The sequence below is a fragment of the Netta rufina genome (assembly GCF_964035555.1).
Source record: "Netta rufina genome assembly, chromosome: 5".
In the NCBI taxonomy this organism is placed as follows: domain Eukaryota; kingdom Metazoa; phylum Chordata; class Aves; order Anseriformes; family Anatidae; genus Netta; species Netta rufina.
In genome coordinates, this window is record NC_140128.1 from 18,957,333 (window position 1) to 18,977,231 (window position 19,899).

At 43.6% G+C, this 19,899-nt stretch overlaps 1 protein-coding gene across 2 annotated transcripts in view; it reads right to left on the reverse strand.

Annotated features, from left to right (window-relative positions):
- Nucleotides 1-1,680: 1,680 nt before the first annotated feature.
- TSPAN4 (tetraspanin 4) overlaps nucleotides 1,681-19,899 on the reverse strand; it is a 391,065-nt gene continuing 372,846 nt past the window's right edge. For both annotated transcript variants that reach the window (XM_084287506.1, XM_084287505.1), the window contains 4 exons: nucleotides 17,221-17,322; nucleotides 8,498-8,629; nucleotides 6,853-6,936; nucleotides 1,681-4,038 (listed from right to left, as the gene is read on the reverse strand). In XM_084287506.1, coding sequence (XP_084143632.1) covers nucleotides 3,970-4,038; nucleotides 6,853-6,936; nucleotides 8,498-8,629; nucleotides 17,221-17,322 — 387 coding nt within the window. In that variant the 3' untranslated portion in view covers nucleotides 1,681-3,969. The remainder of the gene's footprint in view (nucleotides 4,039-6,852; nucleotides 6,937-8,497; nucleotides 8,630-17,220; nucleotides 17,323-19,899) is intronic.

A 19,899-nucleotide genomic window follows, 5' to 3' on the forward strand; every position in this document is an offset into this window, starting at 1 on the left:
CATGCATTGAAAAATAGAACCAATTTTTAATTAGCTTGTGAGAAGTGAGGGGGGTGGGTGGATTCACATAGTGGCCCTATTACTGATGCTAGGTAATGTGTTTTTACAACTTCGGTGCGTTTCCTTCCTCTCCGTATTATAGATCATACAATGCTGCATTCAAATGGTAGCTATTAAATGGAAGAATAAACCTTTACAAGTTCATATTACTTGAGGAGGAGGAGGAGGAGTGAAGAAATGTTCACAGAACAGAAACTGGAGTGAATTTCAGTGATTGTGCACTATAATACGTAGAGCTAAATAATTCTATGGTACAAGCAGTAAGATTTGGCTGCTGCTGACAATTACCGTACAGGAAAATAAAACACATTCTATTAAATACATATATTCTTATAATTTTGAAGATGAAAAGCCAGAAGTATATTGGACTGAATCTAAAAGCTAAATCCAGATCTTGCTGCATTCAGTAGGTCCAGCTGTGTGCCCTATTCTTTCACATCTTGTTATTAAGCAGAAAGAGCAATGGGTATAAATTGGGAGTTCTCTGCTTCACTCTGTTTGTTACCTTTGGTTCTGTCTTTAAATGTGTTGAGTCTTCCTTCACATTTAAAAATAAGTGGAAGTAATCTAAAAGGCCTTACTAAAAGTGACAAAAACGCTAATGGAAGCAACTGGAATGACTTCTGTGGTGCTCTGCACAAATAGAGTATGAGCACCATTTTAAATGTACTGCAGGGTGGTTATAATCAACCAGTTCAATGTCAAGTTTTATGCGTAAAATGGAACTATTTTTTGTTGTTGCTTAGAAAAAAATGTTGCTGTTAAACATCACAAAACAGTCTGACCTCGGGGGAGAAAGATGCAATGCTTTTAGAAAGAAAATATGTTAAAGCTGATTCTTGTTATATTCAATACGTTCAGAGATTTGAAACTGGATTGTGCTGGTAATGCTTTAAGCACTGTAACATCTGTTTGGCTTGTGTAAAGAGAGTTACTAACATCAAATATAGAAAACGGTCCAGTGCAAACTATCAGTAAGTTGCACTAGCATTTCTGTTGGCAGTGTGTTTTTTCTCTTCAGTAGTTGTTGCTGAATGGTGCTGTTGCAGTAACTGGGATTTACAAAGTGAGCGTTGCTCATACTGCCTCTAGATCGTATTTTTAAAAACCGAGGCTGTTTATCTTTTAAGGATGCCCAAACTGTGGCAAATGATTAGAGAGAACCAGAATGTGTGATGTCTCATCTGTATTGGTTTCTTTTATTATTATTATTCTGTAGGTGTAGCTGAAGTCTGGCAGCCTGCTCTAAGGGTTCAGTGTGTGTTACTGGGATACTCACAGATGAGGGTTGTACTCTGTCTTCTCCCTTCACCACCACCAGGCAAACTGATGAGAGTTGCCCCATGTGGGAATTCTGCTGCACAATGGTTTGCTCTCCTCGCTAAAGCCATCAGGTGTGCTGTTAGTTTTTAATGGCAGGGATCACTATGAATAGACTTGTCTACCTTTTGTCTTTCTTAAAAGTCAATATTTTACAGTTGTGTTCATCGTTCTGCTACACAGCTTTTCAGTGGGGGAAATGCAGAGCTGTCACCAGGAGCACCTGTGAGTACACACCATGAAGCGTGGCAAAAACTTGCACTAACAGTACCGCTAACCTGGAATTGTTTCTGTGCAGGTAAGAAACGTGGAGAGAGGAAGGAACAAACTTCTCCCATCTCTCCAAGAGCAGGATTGTTGAGGGGTTACCCTGGGCTCAAGGAGCAGAGAGCATCGAGACCGTGGTGATTACAACACTGAGTGTAAGTAAGTCTCCTGCTCAAGGCACAGGTCACCTGTGTGTTGTGGGCTACTCGCTCAGTTTAACCTCTGTCATGGGTTGAAGTCCGTTAACGTTTGAGGTTTGTTGGCATGGCAATGAAGTTCTTTAGTGGTGGTGAGGTTGCTGGGAGAGCGAATGATTGGGAAGCTGCACAAAATGCACACAAGTAACATGTTACTTTGAACTTAGCTTGCACAATTAGATGCCCCGTGCTACGGGGATTGATGTGTAAAATGGGCAAAGTGAGCATTGCAGGCCCAGAGGAGGGGGGTTACTGACTGGTGTTAAGGAGAGACTCTCTAACAGGCCGTGGGGTGGCAAGGCCAGCTTTACTGCTGGAAATTGCCTTTAAATTAGGGTAAGCAAAATTCACTTGTGGCCGGGACATGCTGTTGTAAGCACTAGAGGTGTTTCTGGCCTGACCCAGTAAGAATGGCTGCACAGGGCTTTCTGTGAAAACAGGGCACCGAGGATGTCTCCCCAGGCTGCTGGCTGTAGCTGAGGTCCTCAAAAGGCTGCTGTGGGGAGCAGGCCAGCTGCATTGCTCTGCTGGCCTGTTCGCTGCTGTCTCCCTTCCCCAGGGTGCTTCAGCCTCTCCCTGCCACGTGTACATTACCCGGGGCTGCTTGCTGATGGGGAATTGTTGGCAGTTTGTTTGAGCAGTAGGGATGAGATTCGTAGATTCTGGAAGGTTCATGCAGAAAGGTACTACATACATTACTTCAGTTACTGATGTAGGGTGGAGAATCAGACAACTGGTGGCTGCTTCCTGGCAGAAGGAAAGTACTAACTTTGATTTCTGCAAATTCCAGGAAGTGTGGGGCATGTTCTAGCCATCAGCCTTTGAAACCAGTAGGAGGGAGATGGCTGCGAAAAGCAGAACTGAGAGTTGACTCGATTTCTAACAAATGCTGATGTGCCTTGGCTGTTGTAAGCACACAGCTGGAAAAAACTGCCAAGCATAAAAACATCTGAAGTCTTAATAACTCTTGGAAAGATGAGCAATGTGCAAAGATTTTTCCTTAGCAAGGCAAACTCTATCATACCTGCAGACAATGATATTCTAGAGTAAATTAATGAAATGGTGACATTGAGGGAAGAAACAGCTGACAGCATTGTACAAATCTTCGAGTGTGGAAATGAGTGATATTTTTTTGGCAGACTAACTTGAAACAGAGATGATGATAAAAAAAAATCATAGTAGAATGACAGAGGAGCCCACTCACAAGTTGTTTACTGAAATGAAGATACAGCTGAAAGTAATTACTTGTTTCCCAGAGGTATAAGTGATAGTGCCTCCTACAAGAAATAGTACTTGGTTATTTCAGTTGGAATGTAAAATGGGATAGAAAGGTTCCCTCTTTCTGAGGTTAGATGCTGGTTATTTTCACCTCCTTTTCAGAACAATATGTGTATATGAACGTAATATGTATTACATAGTCAACTATCACCTATATGCCACTGGCAATTAATAAGTGAGACAGTGTCCAATATTGTTTTCCCTTAACAGCCAGATCTCACTGTACAGATTCTGATTAAAAGCCTGACTTTGCAGCACATGAAATTAAAAATACTCCTTCAAAATAGCATTTCTGAAGATGATCCTCTCCTGGCTACAAAATCATCTTGAGACACTTGGAGGAAAGGCTGGTTGCTCTTGACATTTTATCTGTGTGCAAACTGTAGTGAAATTACAATTGCATTCAGTGCTAGCTACTCTGTACCTTCTTTCCATGCTGAAGAATACGTATTTTCTATGCCCTCTCCTCCAGACTCTGAAAAGCTGGAAAGCAACCTGGCAGGTTTCACAGAGGTTGCACCAGTGCAATCTTTTCTTAACATGGGTTTGCAGATCAGCCCCTCGTTTGCAGCTTCCTTTGCCTTCCACAGGCCCTAGAAAAGGAACCGTCGCTGTTGGGAGGTTTTCTTCTGTTTAAAGCCAAGGCTGCTTCTTACCTGTGCCAGTTCAAGTACTGACTTTCTTTTCTTCCTCCTTCAGTAAAATGGAGTGATTCACAAAATCTTCAGAAAGATAGCATTATACACAGTTTATAGTACAAAGAGGGGGGGGAAGGTCAGATGAATGAGCATGAAGGAGATTTCTCCTGTGTCCTTTGGAGGAGAAGCAGAAAGATTGGGAATGGTATCTATGCACAGTAGGTGTCTGCCTTGACTACCTGACAATACATGGTCATTGCAAAGGTGAGTCCAAGAATCTAAGAGAAAAAAAGCAAACAACCATTTTTCAGTAAGTCAAAAAAACCCTATTTATTGAAACAAATGAAAAAAGAAAAGCATGCTTACACTGGTTTTGTTCCCACACAGGAAGACACATCACATACTGCTTTTCCTGCCAGCTCCTGTTCTTGTTCCTGTTCCTAGTCTGTGTGCCCTTTTGTCCTTACCTGTATTGCTGTTTTACAGAATGAACAATGAGAGCGCAGGAGAGTTGATTTCTCCGTGAAAAGCAGCATCCAGATACTGGGGGAAGAGGTGTATCGAAAAGAAATGTTTGGATGTCTTTTGCTCAAAAATATTTTATGGTAGCAACTTGCTCAGCTGTGGGGCTGTGGTTATCTCTGTAGCTGTTGCTTTGGAAGACAATCAGTTTCATCCCTGACCCAAAGGATACTGTGGTTTACTTTACTGTACTTTACTTTTCAAAGCGTATGTGTGCACAGGTCCCTCTGGGGGAATCACTGGAGACTGTCCATGCATTAATCATAATCATCAGTGGCTCATCAGCAATGTAAGTGTCTCTCCTGCTCAAGCTGTTCGAGAGAAGCAGCAGGTGGAGGTGGTGGTCCTGCTCCCAGCCTGACTGCTGACCTCGGGTAGCTCAATTCCTCAGAAAAGGGGCAGAGGAAGAGTCCCATTTCCCTTCCATCTGAAGTACTTACGTGAATGTACTGAGTGGTTGTGCTGGTCTTTTGCAACTCTGCTGTAAACATCTTCACTGGGATAAGGATTTGCCAGGTAGAATTTCTCTGTTTGTGAATTCTATTTTAAGCACCTAATTTGACCACGTAAATGGTACTGTTTATATAAATGGTAATTTCTACTGATAGCTATTTTTGAAAGAACATGAGTAAGACATGCTAATTCATAAATAAAGGAAAAAAAATGTTATGTATCTGTCTCCTTTCTCATTCTTCTAGAGTGAAATAAAGCAGTGAGGCTTTAGTCTGCTGTCTTACAATAAACATATGCCTTTTAGAAGTAGCCCTACAATTCTGCCTTCTGTTTCCTAATAAAGGAATTCCTTCTGAGACAGTTGTGTAATAAAACCGTGGTGGTTTTATTTTGGTGGTGAATCTGTTTTACAACTTCTATCTAGCATGCATGGCTGAAGAAGATTCTCCTGCCACATCTGCTGTATGTCCTTCAAGTTGTGTCATGGTGTGATTCTAACTATCAAATCACTAATGTGACAAACAAGAGCTATCACACATTTAGGGCCAGATCAACATCATAACAGCAACAATGGAGGGAGCCTAATTCATTTTAGGTGACAGTAGATGAAGTCTTTCATCATCAATTAGATTCAATCACATAGTACAGCTAGGGGCAGACCCTGACAGAAGTGTTTGTATGCTGAGCTATTTTCTCGGTATTTCACAGCATTTACTAGCAATATTAATCAGCATTTTAAAGTTGTCTGGAATGTTTGCTCCCATTGGAAATTAGCCACTCCTGTTTGTCAGAAAGCTAGTGTTTGCTCTTCAATACCCTGAACGTCATCAGGGCCTGTGGGAAGGACACTGCCATGGTCTACTGGGCATTCAATGTATTTTTTAAAGACTCCCTAAATGCTGCATAGATGCTCAAAAGCTGTTTTTTAAATGTGGTAACAGATTAATAACCAAATCTTGGTATACTGCCATTTGATCTTGTTACACTTACCTATTTCCTAAGCATATCAGCTTAAAATACTAGCAAACATAAAACTCTACTGAATTTGGGCTTTAAGGAGTCAGGCATTTGCGCTGGTAAATTGCAGCCATGACTTACAAGAAAGTAAGATGCATGTTATTCTGCCTAACCCAACACTAGCAAGTGTAAAAACTGAACTGTGATCTCAGTCTCTCTCTTGCTGCTGCCAGCAGTATACCATGCAAAATTTAAAGCCACGGGTTAATTTGGAGTCATACAGCATTAGCTTAGCTATGCCATCCTTTCTGCTTTTGTGTTGCCAGTGAGAGAGAGGCAGGAACTGGACACTAACACTCTGTGTTACTGTGTTCAGGAGTGCACCTCCAGGCCTTAAGCAGAGGGCTGACCTAGAGCTGAAACCGCCTGAGCCCTGGTGCAGCTTTCCCTTTGTATCCTCAGGCTGAGGGCTGTACTGCTGTGGCTGCACTGGGGCCAGCCTTGCCACCAGCTGGATTAAAAATACATATACTTAAGAGAAAGAAACAATCCACTGCACTGACAGCTGACCTTCCTCTGACCAAAGTTACACTGGAAATAACTGCGAGTCACAACCTTAGCAGCAGCTCTCTACCAGACCGGCCTACCTACTTTCACAGAAATTAATGGCAAAGAACAGTTTTATCTGCGAGGTTGAATTCTGGGAGCAACACCTAAACTTAGAACTTGCCCTAGGACTTAGGATGGAATTGAAGACTTAAGCTACCTTTAGGCCAGCTCAAAATTAGATATTTAACTTAATCTGATTGGCCTCTCTGGAAAATTACTGAACAAATACAGGTACTCTAAAAGGCAATTCACCCTACAATGACTAGGATTCTGCCTCGTCACTGCGTTCAGTGTGATCGATAAATCACATGGTAAGGTGCCTGCTCTTTGCAGTGCATCGTGACACAGAAAATGTGTGCAGTATTCCTAGTTCTCTACCCTCTACACAGTATTTTAACAGAATGAAAACATGGGAGACACTTAAATCTCTGAATTTTAGTCCAATATCATGCAAAATATGAAATTATTAAATTAGGCTTAGGCAGAATATCTCTATTTATTAACATTTAGTTGTGATTACTTAGGATTTGAAAATAAGTATTAAAGTTTACCTGCACCAGAGCTGTGCACAATCCAAAGATTCCCACTGCTAGTAGGTTTTCCTGGAGCCATATTTTCACTGTTTCGTAGCAAGGCTGGAAAAAAAAAACACAAAACGTATTAGCTCTAAACACGTGGAGGTATTCCCCTGGGAACATAACGACAGAAAGTACAACACTAAGCTGCTGGGTACCCTGGTTCGTCCTGTCACCACTGGAGCAAATACGGCGCCTTTCTGGCTCAGAGCCTGCACAGGGAGTACTAGCTGTAGTACTGCCTCCAAAATGCCGCACACGTGCATGTGAAGCGGGCCAGTAATTAAATATAGCCAAGAACTAGATCTGGGGCATCCCTGCCCTCTAAAATCCAACTAGAAGCAGTTAGAATTTCAGAATGAGCCTTCCCATTTTTCTCCATGCCTCAGGAAAGGTTTATTACAGAATATATATAATAAATAGACACACACACACACACACACACAAATATTACACAAACAAGGGTGTCAGTGAGAGCTGCTCAGCAGCCTCTCCTGCTGCACAAGGACTGCTTTCTTTTAGCATTTTCCATCGTTTTAAACTGCAGTATGGGTGCTCCTCCATTATTTTCTTCCTGCTTTAGATTCCACACTAGCTCTAACCTCAAGCTGTACCCTTGGAACATGGCAATCCCCCTTCCCTTGGAGGCACTGGAATTGGCTGAGGTGAAGCCTTTCTTTAAATAATACACTCAGTGGGACAACCTTGCACAAGCACTGCCCTGTGTCTTGGAAATGTACATGGACAAGGTTGTTCAGCCTTCAGTTAGTGGCTTCCACAGTATGTAAACGGGATTAATGCCTACCCAAACAGTCTGGTTTTAGCCTGGTTAACCTGCACCAATTATCTTGGTACCCTGAATAAAATAGAATAAGAACTTTTAAGTCCTTAAATTTGGAATTTGACTTGGAGCTACCTGAGAGCTATGATGGAACCGTGTTTGGTTACAACTCAGCCTCTACCAGTGCCAATCCATGGGTGTGAAATCTCACTAAAAGGTAACTGAGATCTCTTGCACAGTTTCTGTCTTCACAAATCATTAGAACAAGCAAAACTTCATTTCAATGCTACGTCATCAGCTGGCCCTGCCCCATGCCCTTCCTGGGTGTTTACACTACCCGTAATTAGCACAAACAATTGCTGAGCTAATTACAGACAGAAATTTGGGCTCTATGAGCAGCAGAAGCCCCTGAACTAGGGTGCCTGGCAGGAGCAGAGCATGCACGGCTCACAATTATGCCTCATGACTGCTTGTGCCACACAAAGCTACTGCTATGCCAGTGCTCCAGGGTGTGTGTGTAGGAAACCATTTGCCTTTACCTTAATCCAGGAGGTGGACGTTAAAAAAGGCAATCCTTTCATTTCCTAGTTTGATCTGTGCAGAGTGTGCTCCAGATCAGTGAAGGTACTTGGCTGCCACATGAAAGGCCTTCAGCTCCTAAAAGTATTCAAACTCACAGTATCATCAGAGGTGAAAAGCTGTAGCTCAACACGAGCCTTCTAACACCTGACTAAAGCTGCGCGAGGTTACACCACACCTTATCACCTCACAGCTAACTACTTCCTGCCCTTCACCTGGGTTGGAAGGAGGCTGCTGAGCTGCAGCTGGGGAATGACTCACCGCTTTCCACCAGGTCCCTGGGGAATGGAGCCCACAGTTCTCGCTGAATTCCAGGCAGCAGGAGTCTGGCACCCGGGTTGTATTGTACACTTCAAACCAGTCAGTGTAGTTGGAGACTCCACAGCATCTGAACTGGAAAAATAAGAACCGAGATGATAGTGTAAGGATGATCTGTTCCTGGTGTCTGCTTGTTCTGAGGTGATGGAAGAAGCTTCCATGCCTGCCATTGGACACAAACATTGGACACCTCATTCAGTGCACAGAGTTACACTTTTGAATACACCAGCAGGAGCTTGAAACTTAAAAAAAATAGTATTTCCTTAGCTTTACCCATACAGGCTAAAGTAGCTAATGTTGAGACAAGACACAAAGGCACCTATTTACAATGGCAGGACGCTGCAGGAGCTGAAATAGGACAATGTGAGCCAAGTAACAAGGTTTTGTGTGACTGAGCAGGATTACACCAATTATTTGCAGCTTGTTGTCAGGAAAAAATATAATTTAGGCTACAGTTATAGGAGCCAGGAGGTAAAGACACTGGGATTTCTACTGCACACTACTTATGAAATCACGATTGAAGTTAATGAGGCAAATTTCTCTCCAAGCTGTTAATTACTGATCACCTCTGAAAGTCTTTGTGACTCACTGAAAGATTTATTTCCTCCTCTCTTTGGTGCAGTTCCGTAACGTCATTATTTGATGCTGCTAAGTGGTGGGTGCTTTAAGTATCTTCACACACTGAGGCAATGTACAGGAACTGCATTAGTGCTAAACTGGAAGGTTTGTTCCACTTTGGGAGCAGGATGCAACATGTAGGAGATGTACATAACAGTACAGGGAATGGCTCTGTGACCATCTTCCCCTCCAGGATCTGGTATCTGCCTGTGATAGAAAACACGCAAGGACTGATTAGCATGTAGATGTATACACCATCTGCCACTCCTGCGCTAGCTCCACAGTAAGAACCTGTAGGTATTTAGGCACTCTGGCACTAATGACGAGAAGCAGCCTGCGTGGCTTCACTTACAGGGGGCTACAGAACTGCTCCCAGCTACAGGCTGTACTTTGCGCTTTCTCAAGGCTATGCCAGCCACCTCCTTGGCCCCAAAATGCCTTGCTGAGGTCTCATTTTTTAAGCCTGATTTTATATAAGCCTGTGCAGTATTTTTCACTTCCATACACAGCCCATTCCTCTCGTTTCTGATAGCTCATAATCATGCCAAGTTCTCCATCACCAAGTCTTAGGACCTCACATTAGGTCCTATTAGGATTTAGGACGCTGATACTTACACGGACCTGAGCGTGTTTTCCCTCTAACAGCTGTAGGGTCTGTGGGCACGGAGGGCTGAGTGGCCAGCTCTGCACGCACCAGAGATCTGCCATTCAAGACCAACAGAGGGCAGAGGTGTCACACGTTGCCTTGCACATCTTACCTCACTTAGCACGCACAGAAAGCAGTCTGCAATAGAGACGTTTCAGTGCTCACAGCTCTGTTTTTCTTCTGCCAAACAAAACTCAGAAATCCTTCCTGGACTCGCATCTATCCCCCTAAGGTTCTGCTCAGAATTCTGATTTGGTCTGTGGCAGAAATCAATCCTTAGCTTGCTAGCGTTTGATTTGTGAGTTTACAGGCTGCATTTTCTATAAAATGCCTTCAAAGAGAAAAAAAAGTTTGGGACTTTCTTTTGTTCCTTTATGTTGCTGCACACAAGACAGGAGTTCCATGAGGAAGCGGTCCCAAAAATGGATCAGAGCAGTATGGAGCACAGGCCATGCATTTGAAGAGTGTGGATCTATCTGGAAATTTTACGAGAAGGTCTTGCAGGGTGTCATCATTAGTTATCAGTCAGCTCTTTTGATAGATGGAAGTGACAGACAGCTTGTCTTTCAAGCAAGCCTTGAAAATGCAGCTCATCTGTGATACACAGAGTAGAATAGAAAGGGCTGAGATGTTTGTGTGCTGTTCTGGCCAAACACAAGTGATAGAAGTTCACATAGACTGGGACTGAACCCCTTCTCCCCATAATTTTGTAAGGCTGAGTGTCTCAAAGTCCGACAGACTATGGGGATGACATACAGGTTTTGTAGCTCAAATACAGGTGTTGAGACCAGCTCTTTTATGGGTCCCATGAAGCAGATCATGGCTATGCCATGATCTAGGATTGGGATGCCAAACAGAGAAAAAGTTCCCAGTAAGCCAACAGGTAGAAATGATAGGAGGGGATGCAGGTATGGACAAGCTGCAGTGGGACAAATTTGGCTTGGTCTTGGTCACGCATTCCCTGCCCACGCAGATCCTCTGTGTACTGTACAAAAGCAGAGGACTAAATATTGATACTTACCTGCCACTGCTGGCAGGTAAGGCAGTCCCAGCAAGGGGAGAAAGGGCTAAGAAAAGATCAAGGGTGAAAGAGAATGAAATTGCATGAGGATCAATAACCTTGGTGCTGGAAGAAATAATGATAACACATCAAAAGAGATGTCAAGTCTTTGGAAGACAAAGAAAGGCTGCACGAAGGAATTAAGCAGTGGCTGATATGCAGTCCTAAAGGAGAGGGAGCGCTGACTGCTGACGTGCAAGCACCACAGGGAACCAGCGGGCAGGCAGCGGCCAGTGAAACCCACGTCAGGCACGCAGCATCTGCAGGGAGCAGAGGCACTGAGAGGGCAGCAGGCCAAGCAAAAGGCAAGAACAAGGAAATGAGCAGCTGTGGGTCTGAGTGGGTCACCAGCACAACTTCAGCACAGGGGGGCGGCCAGAAGCCGAAGAGATGGATAAACTGAAAGCTCAGTAACCTGGGAGACTTCAACGCGAGGGCCCAAGCAGAGAAGAGCGAGCGTGGGAGTGATTTTGGTTGTGTTACAAGCAACTGATCTATCCTGTGTGCAGCAAGGTGAACAACAAGGAGTAGCCAAATTATTAAGGCAGATGACGGACTGCTAAACAAACAGAGTAAGCATAATAAAGGCGCATGCTGGGGACAATGAGCAAACTAAGATTACTTTCTAGAGATTTGTGGGCCATGTTATGCTAAATGTTAAAAGGTACGTGTTTTCTGAGCAAAGATGGTTGGAGACAGACCTATAGCTTGGAGGGTGGAGAAAGCACAGGGCACGTGGAAGGTACTTTCTGCAACCAGCAGTTTGCTGCAGCCAGTTAGATCAGAGCTCACGTTCCTTCACCAAGGCTGATGTTTTGCCATGGCTAGAAAGTTAAACTGCCTGATTGTCATGAAGCAATTGAGGACTCTGTTTCCTGGAGGGTAAGCTACAACCACCTTCATTTTATGGGCATTGTTTACAGTCCCATATTACTCCTTTCACTAGTTAAAGTTAGATAGGGTTGCCTAATTGATGGATTTTGCCCCGAGTTTCAAGAGGAAACAATTCACTCACATTTTTAGACGCAATTACAAACTACTTGTGCTCATTTGGGGCATCTTGCTTGACACACTTTAAAAAGGAGTAATGGCAGGTACTGTCCTGACTAGCAGGAACTTTAAGGCGCCCTGACTTGGACACCTCAGATCACTCGATGCCAGGGCTTGTAGCTGTGAGAGAACCCGTCTAATTGGAGGTAATTGTGCCTGCCCACACAAACAAATGGGGTACTTCTGGCACAAGGTGACAGCTGGGTACTGCTTCTATGCTCACACCCTCCAAATGTTGGGGCACAGTGGCTCAAACAAGCAAAAAGCTCGTCAAATGCCCCTGCACATCCAACCTCCTGCTGCTGAACGTTCTCAGCAATACTGACACAACGATGCTGTTTGCTTCACATGGGAGGCTCCGTCTCCTGAGGTATCAAACCACATTTTGTCCTCCTCGGTTACAGATGTCTGTCCCTCCCCAGTATTGATTACCGGGGGGTCTGAAGGGGCGTGCTGGTTCCCAAAAGCCCAGGTGCAATCAAAAGGTGGTGCTGCTAAGGTGCTTTCCCAGCCAAATGCACCAGCGGCACTGAGGTCTCTGCGGTGTATTTTTGGAATGGAAGCTGCTTGCAGATGGCTTTATTTTTGTGTTAACAAGCAATTGCTGCTTGGTATATCTATGGCTGGTAATTTATGTTAAACACGATATTTCCATCTTACTGCAGTGGAAATGTAAAGATTCTTGCATGGATTTTGCTGGTATTCAAGACTGAACAGGCCTTATTTTCACTGCCAAAATCTCGCAAGATCAGCCACGTTGGGACAGGGACTTTGGAGAAAAAAAGAAAAAAAAGATAAAAAGATAAAAATTGAACATGCAGACATCCAGTCCCTGACTCAGTCAGGTTTTAGTAGGGACACTAGGGACAGCGTAGGATGACTTTTATATTATTTATTTTTTCTTTCATCACTGTAAAAAGTAGTGCATAAGATGGTTATAATTTAAAATCATATAATGTTTAATGGATTTCTGGGATTAGTTCAGCAGTAATCCCAAAGTATGTTTTGATCTAACATCAAATCAATGACAGGGTGGAGGGAGATTGGGTCAAATTTTGTTCTCAGTTACATTGGTCTAAATAGACATGAAAGGGATTACACAGCAATAAAAGTGAGCTGAATTTGCTCACTTTAGTGAAGCTAATGCTTTTTCTCCTTGCTTCTCAAATTACTGCCTGGTTAGTTAAAAGGAGAAGTGTTCAAAAATTGATCACAGAGGTGCTGGGGATGAAGCAACGTTTTAAAAATTAATGCATATTTCTCATTTCCTAATGATCTCTACCTGTAACTTTAACCAGTCCTAGTTGGTGAGGAGTGTGATATGGTTCTGTGTAACTGACATCCTAAACTATTGGAATTTCAGCCATACTTAAAAAAAAATAATGTATGCTTTTGTGGTCTTTAGTTATGACACGCATTAAGTCACCTGCTTGTGCGTTGGATTCTTTTAAGGCTTGAAACTCCATTGAGAAAGCAGTGAGTTTGGTAAGCTGAAGGTATTAAAAAGAAATCAATAAAATATTCCAGTCTGCACCAGCTCCCTGACCTAAAGGCTTAACTCCGCTGCAGAACAAGCCTAGTGCTTTCCTCTACCATGCATTGCATGTATGCAGCTCAGCCCCACTCCCTCGCTGGTAATCCCAGCAGACCACAGACCACATCTAGATGTTCCTCCCAGCAGTGGGGCCTGCCCGAGCCTGCCTTGTCCTTGTCCTGGTTACCTCTGCTCTGCATGCTTCTGGGAAAAAGGGGAAAACAATTCCTTGAGGCACAAAGGCTTCAATGAAGAAAGCCCCTCAAAAGAGGAGGAACAACCCAAAACCAGCCCCTGTTCCCCTCCCTGCTTAGCTCTTCTGTCACACTGGTCAGGGACACCCCCACCCACCCCACTCTGGAGAAGAGGAAGGGGAGCCTGCCCGTCTGCTGGGTCACCCCGAAGGAGCCCAACAGCCCCGTTCACAGGTGCCTGTGTTTGCGCTGGCCATCCATGCTCCAGTGGAGACGGCTCCCTAACTCGTGACCAGCCAGTCCCATGGAGACCCACTGCCACCAGCTACACGGGGCTCTGTTTCTGTTTCTTTTCTTCCCCTTCTTTAAGCAGCAGTTGCCACACTTGGTGGCACTTGGTGACCTCCGGTTGGGGACGGTCTGTAGGTAACAGCAGGACAACTGCAGAGCTACACCAGAGCTCGGTCCCCTGGGTCTAGGCCTAGTACTTTAATCCCAGTGCCAGCCTTCTGCTCTAGCTCTGAGTAATGCTTGTGCAAAGAAAGGAGGGTGAATGCGGAGGGGACAAGGGAGGACGACTCATCATCATTTCTGCTACTGTCAAGTTTTATTTTGCCTTTTTCTGAGGCTGCTGTTTTCCATCCACATACAGACATGGCCCATAGCTCAACTGATGACTGGTGTCTACTGGCTCCATTAAAAAAATGAGTGCTGAGACATTCTGCTGTATGGCAACGTGATTAGCTCTAACAGGGTTGGGGGGGAGCTGTCCCTTAGCAGCCAGAATGAGAACAGCAAGTCTGGGCCGGGACCTTCCCTTCTGCAAGTCCCCTGCATGCTCCTAATCCTCTCATCAGCGATTACACTCTACTGATTAGCAATGTAAGGGGTAACAATTATTACCGAACACAAAAAATAATACTTGGCATTTACATAGTGCTATTCAACTGCAAAGTGCTTTACATAATTAACTATGCTGGATTGCCTCCACTGCACCACTGCAATAGTCTGTTCCAAAATAGTTTTGAAAGATACATGTGAAAAGCAATTATGCAGAGCAGTAAGGCTGGCTCTCTGGGAGCGCTGTGCTCCTCTCCTCGCTACCCAGCGCCGGGAGCACGCGGGCTGTACAAGGGCGGTGCTGCCAGGATGCTGCGAGGTGCTCTTGTGGCTGGCCTGCTAGAAAAGAGTGTGACTTAACACAACTGCAGGTGGCTTGCAAGGTGGCACTTTCTTTCCTGTTATCTTTTGGGCTCTTTTGGGGCTTAATAACTCACTGACATTAGGACTAGCTGACCTCTGAAACTTGTAAGACCCTCTGTAAACAGGAAGAGGTTTCAAGGCCAAAGGAACCATTAATATCATCTAGCATCATCTGTAGCACTGCAAAGACCACAAACTATCAAGCCCAAGCTTGTCACTGAACAAGGCCATTTATTTTAGAAATAAAAAAAACAAAACAAAAACAAAAACCAACAAACTGTGTCAACTTCAGGGAGGGGGGATGCAGCATCCTGCTCCACAAATGGCATCTTGCCATCAAATACCTGTAGCTTGTGTTTTCAGCTCTCAGATCAATTGCAGTGCTCCCTACTTTCAAAAACCATTTCCCTTCCTGCTCCCTTTAAGGACTGCAATCAAAGCGCTACTTCATCTTTTCCTGGTTAACGTGAAGCTTTGTAAATTTCTCACCATCAAGTAGATTTCCACAGTTCTGATTATTCTGGCATATCTTTATTGAATCCAGCCCAGTTTGTGAACATCTTGAAAAAAATGCGGTGGATCGGTGAATTGGACATACCAGAATATATTGTTGCACCAATTTTACAGGAAGGAAGCAGAAGCACAGGCTGTGTGTCCCTTAAATCCTCCACATAATGTTTTTTCCTCCACCTTAGATATATATCTAACACTTCTTGGGGTGTCACTGAAAACAGATTAGTATTTACCACAAACACCTTAACATTAGTAAATTTTACTCCAGAATGAAGTTAGTGTGAGGGGGCAAAACTTCTATCTTCTGTTTGAAATAAGCAATGATATTAAACATTTTATCTACATTTCATACGACATATCATTGGGCCGGCACCTCAAAATGCATTTCTCTTGTCAGTAATTTCCCCCTTTTCATATAGCATAGTGTTGGAAGAGAAAAATATTAGGAACTAATGCAAAGTGCTGAGTCCATTGAAACGTAACAGAAGGAACCTTCCCCATGCAGTTGCTAGGATGGCAGACTAGGAAGCTTGTTTGCTGGACCTGAGCTGTTCAAGACTTTCGTATGCAGTACTGTCACCGCCAGCCTGCTGCTCTCTATACGGACAGGACCTACAGCCCCAAAATATGCATGGATTAGCAAACCCATTCTTTGGCTCTGCTAGCGACCCTGAATGTTTGAACTCCCCACCTTCCTTGGCAGCCCGCCACTCCGGTTATCTTACATTGTATAGAAAAGTATACGTGAAACTTGAACACTATCAGACTGGAAGATGTACAGTTCCGGATTTTACTAAAGTAAAGGACAAAAAGGGAAAATGAGCAGGTTTATTGTACCAGAATGCGGCAGGTTGCCCATCCATCATCTTGAGTAGTTCATATAGCTTTGGAAGCATTGGCAGAGGTTATCGTTTCTGGAGAATTTAAGGCATCAGAGGCAAGACTAGAGCCCTGCTTGTCTGCACCATGCTAGCACCTCTGGAGGAGAATTCTGAGAAAGCTACAGAAGATATTCTGGGTAAAACCAAGGTGGCACAAGTGCTTCTTCCTAAAGCTGAAGAGAAATTGAAGCACTTTTCCTCATTCAAGGACTACTTAGATCAGAAAGATCGTACCCAAGAGAAATAATTGCACTGAATATGAGAAGAGATGGACAGAGCTAATAAACCTGGACTGTAAATGATGGCGTTCTCTCAGCAAGCCAGCCAAGGACAAAAGGAAAAAGCCAGCTATGGAGTTCAACTTAGCCTGATGAGACAAACACTGGCAGAGTGTTGTCAGAGCATCAGAATGATGCGACAGCGGTGGCAACATAACAAAAATCATTCCCAGCCCATCTGTGATGGAGGATGACTGAATTCTGCTGGGAAAAAATGTGCTGACTGTAGGAGGAGGTTGCAAACACCACGGCCAGTTTCCATTTTGTGCTAGAGGAAATCAACAACAGCAACAAAAGGAGACAAGGCCGAAATGAAACAGGTCTGAAGTGTTTGTTATTACGCTATTGCTGCACGCTCCGACATAAGCTATTGCTTTGACTTTAAAGAGAAGGTGACGCTTGCCTGCCGTTTGACCATCTCCTCCACTCTTTGCACGGCAAACTAAGTGATATGTAGGTGTCAAAAAAATATAAATATTTAACAGAAATTAGCTATCCCGGCCAAAATAAATAAACATAAATCACCATTTGTTACAAATAGCATTTAGTTGCTAATGTGCTGATTGGATGGGAGGAAGAGGTTGGCTTGGGATCTGGGGGTCTAATTAGGTCTGCACACAGAATATGCTGTTCCAGAACCCAGAGGGTAGAGAGGAAGGGAAAAAAAAAAACAACAAGCTCAGACTTACATCTGTTTGAATGATGCTCCATGCATTAGTTAGGCCAATGTTTCCATCTGTCCCATACAAATGAAGCCCCTTCTTCAGATCGCGCTGAGCATACTTGTCAATCTGAAACAACAACAAAAGACACAAAACTCAAACTTTGCTGAGTACAACCATTCCGAATCAGAGTGCAGGGGGGCACGGAGATGTTAGCCAATAGTCATAAACTGAAATAAATAAGAAGTTAACTGACATTTCCTAAAGCCATTCTCCCGTAGAGTTGGTGTCTATTACAGGTATCTGCAGAGAACAGTAGGAGACCCAGTTCTGAGTTAATGGCCATGTTTTCCATTGCAGACCTCCAGAATGTCTTTTCCCTTCTCCCTTAACCACCAAAGTACTATAGAGAGACTGGATTCAGTTTAATCCTCATTTTTGCAAATGAGACCTATAAATGAAAACTTTCATCTACCCATAGCATTTCCTTTAAGCTTAATATCTTTCTGTTAAGAACAAGTTCCCCGCAGCATCTTTCATTTGCTTCCTAAAAGATCAGCAGCCGCACCAACGTTGTAGTGATACTCTGACCTGTATTTATTATTTTGGCCAAGGCACCCCACTTCTTACACCTGGACAGATGTAGTTATATTGAAGCAGCAGGGAAAGAGCTATCCAAAATTCAGGATATAAATTCAAGAATTTAGCTACTAAATGGAGCTGCTCTTAAATAAAGTTCTGCTTTAGAGGCCTTTGCAGTGCTAGAGAGTTGAGTCTCTCTCTCGGGTACAGCAGGCTGCTGTTGGGCCCACTGGTCACCAACAAACAGCGTCCGAACCGACTGCAAGTGCTCTCTGCCAGGATAACCACATGTACAGGTTTGTACAGAATCAAGTAAACAAAAAAGGGAAGGAACATTTCTATATTATTGTTATGCATAGTCACAGCTTAACCTGATTTTTCTGCTGTAAATGCAAAGCACTGAGGAGCTGCTCAGATATGCCCATCCATCCCCCCCACTGGGTGCTCCTCAGTGACAGCCAAGGTGCAGCAGGAAGGGTGAGCAGAGCTGTCCCTCCTTCTTCTCCCTTTATCTGCTCTAACTCTGACTGCAAAATACAATGCTACTCAGATCTTTTTGCTGCAGCAGGCAAAATGACAACCAAAATAAATTCACAGCTTGCTTCACGGGGACAGTCTAAGGTAAGGCCTGCCTCTCTTCGACATCGGACATCAGACAGACCAAACATATTCCTTGGTAATTGCGTCTCTGACACCAGTCATTCCAGCTAGGGGCATCCAAAATGAAACAACCGATGCTACCTTTGAGTTAAAGCTATTGTGCTTCTACCATACTTCTAGGATTTTCCATCTGCGCCCTTCACACTTAATTGTTTTTGTTTGCTCCTGGAAAAAAAGTGGATGCAAAGCATCTCCCTCAGTGTAAAAGAGGAACTCTGAACCTACTGTGTCATAATTATTATGGGGTAAATGTAAAGCTACTCAACAACACAACTCCATGACAAACTATGACTTCAGACGTTCATCACAATGAAGAGATCTCTGCTGCACGTGCAAAGGTGGTGCTTGGTCTCTCCGTTTCTCTCGTTTCCTTCTTAGAAGTTTACTACCACCAAGCAGAGCCACTGACAGTATACAGCTCTGGGGTAGCACCAGAAAAAGCTAGTGCTTACTCTCACCACCTTGACTGTCAAACAAGCACTTTCTCGTGGATGACTATCTTGAACAGGAGGTGTTCTGCTCCCACTGCAATTATCATTGAAGCTGCTTTTGATTTTATGCAGAGAGAATACACAGTCACTGGAACATTAATTAGAACAGAAAACCAAATCTGAAAGCTATTATTAAGCTTGAAGTTAGCTGAGAAAATTACTGGCAATAAATGATAAAGTTACACGTGTTTGGGATTCCTAGCCTTCCTTTAGGAATTAGACTGGGCTGGGTTTCAGCTCTTCACTTACCCTCAACATCCTGTTTCTTTTCTGGACCTCCAGTGGTCTCAAGCAGAACCACCAGTGAGGGTGGATAGGCACAGTTGTGCTGTTAGTTTGAGAAAGGCTCTGAAATTTAGCTAGTGTCTTACAGAAGTACTGAGGTAATTTGATTGTTGAAAAACTAATTCAGAAAGGGACGGGTGGACAGGAACAGCCTAGCTGAGCGCAGATATCTAGCTATAAGATTTATCGCCTTGAAGACAAACGAGGAAGGTCTATTTGGAATATTAATTTATCAGACTTAAGAAAATCTGCCCTGCAAAGTGAGAGAGCTATGCATCAGCCTACAGTTCCCATCACTGCTAATCTGGAAGAAGGGGGATGAGGTCATATGAAACAGTGAAACTTCTCTGAAAGGCACGTGGCATCCTACCAGATGCAAAATGTGAAGTTTGCATTTCTGCACTCAGATTTTGATTTGCAAACCTTTGCAGTGGCTCAACACGATAATCCATTTTACGCAGGCTCACAGGCTGCCCTTGTCAAGGCAATCTCCATGTCCTACTTGAGATCAATGATGTTTAATAACTTGCAATCAACATTTATAAAGTACTTCAACATCAGGAGTAATGTTTCGTTAGCTCGTGTGTACTTTAACATGGTCTCAATAGACTGCCTCTCCGTGAGTTCCTGTTCTTCCTTTTACCTGCAGAAGATTCACTAATGAGCAACTTGCAGAGGCAAAATGAAA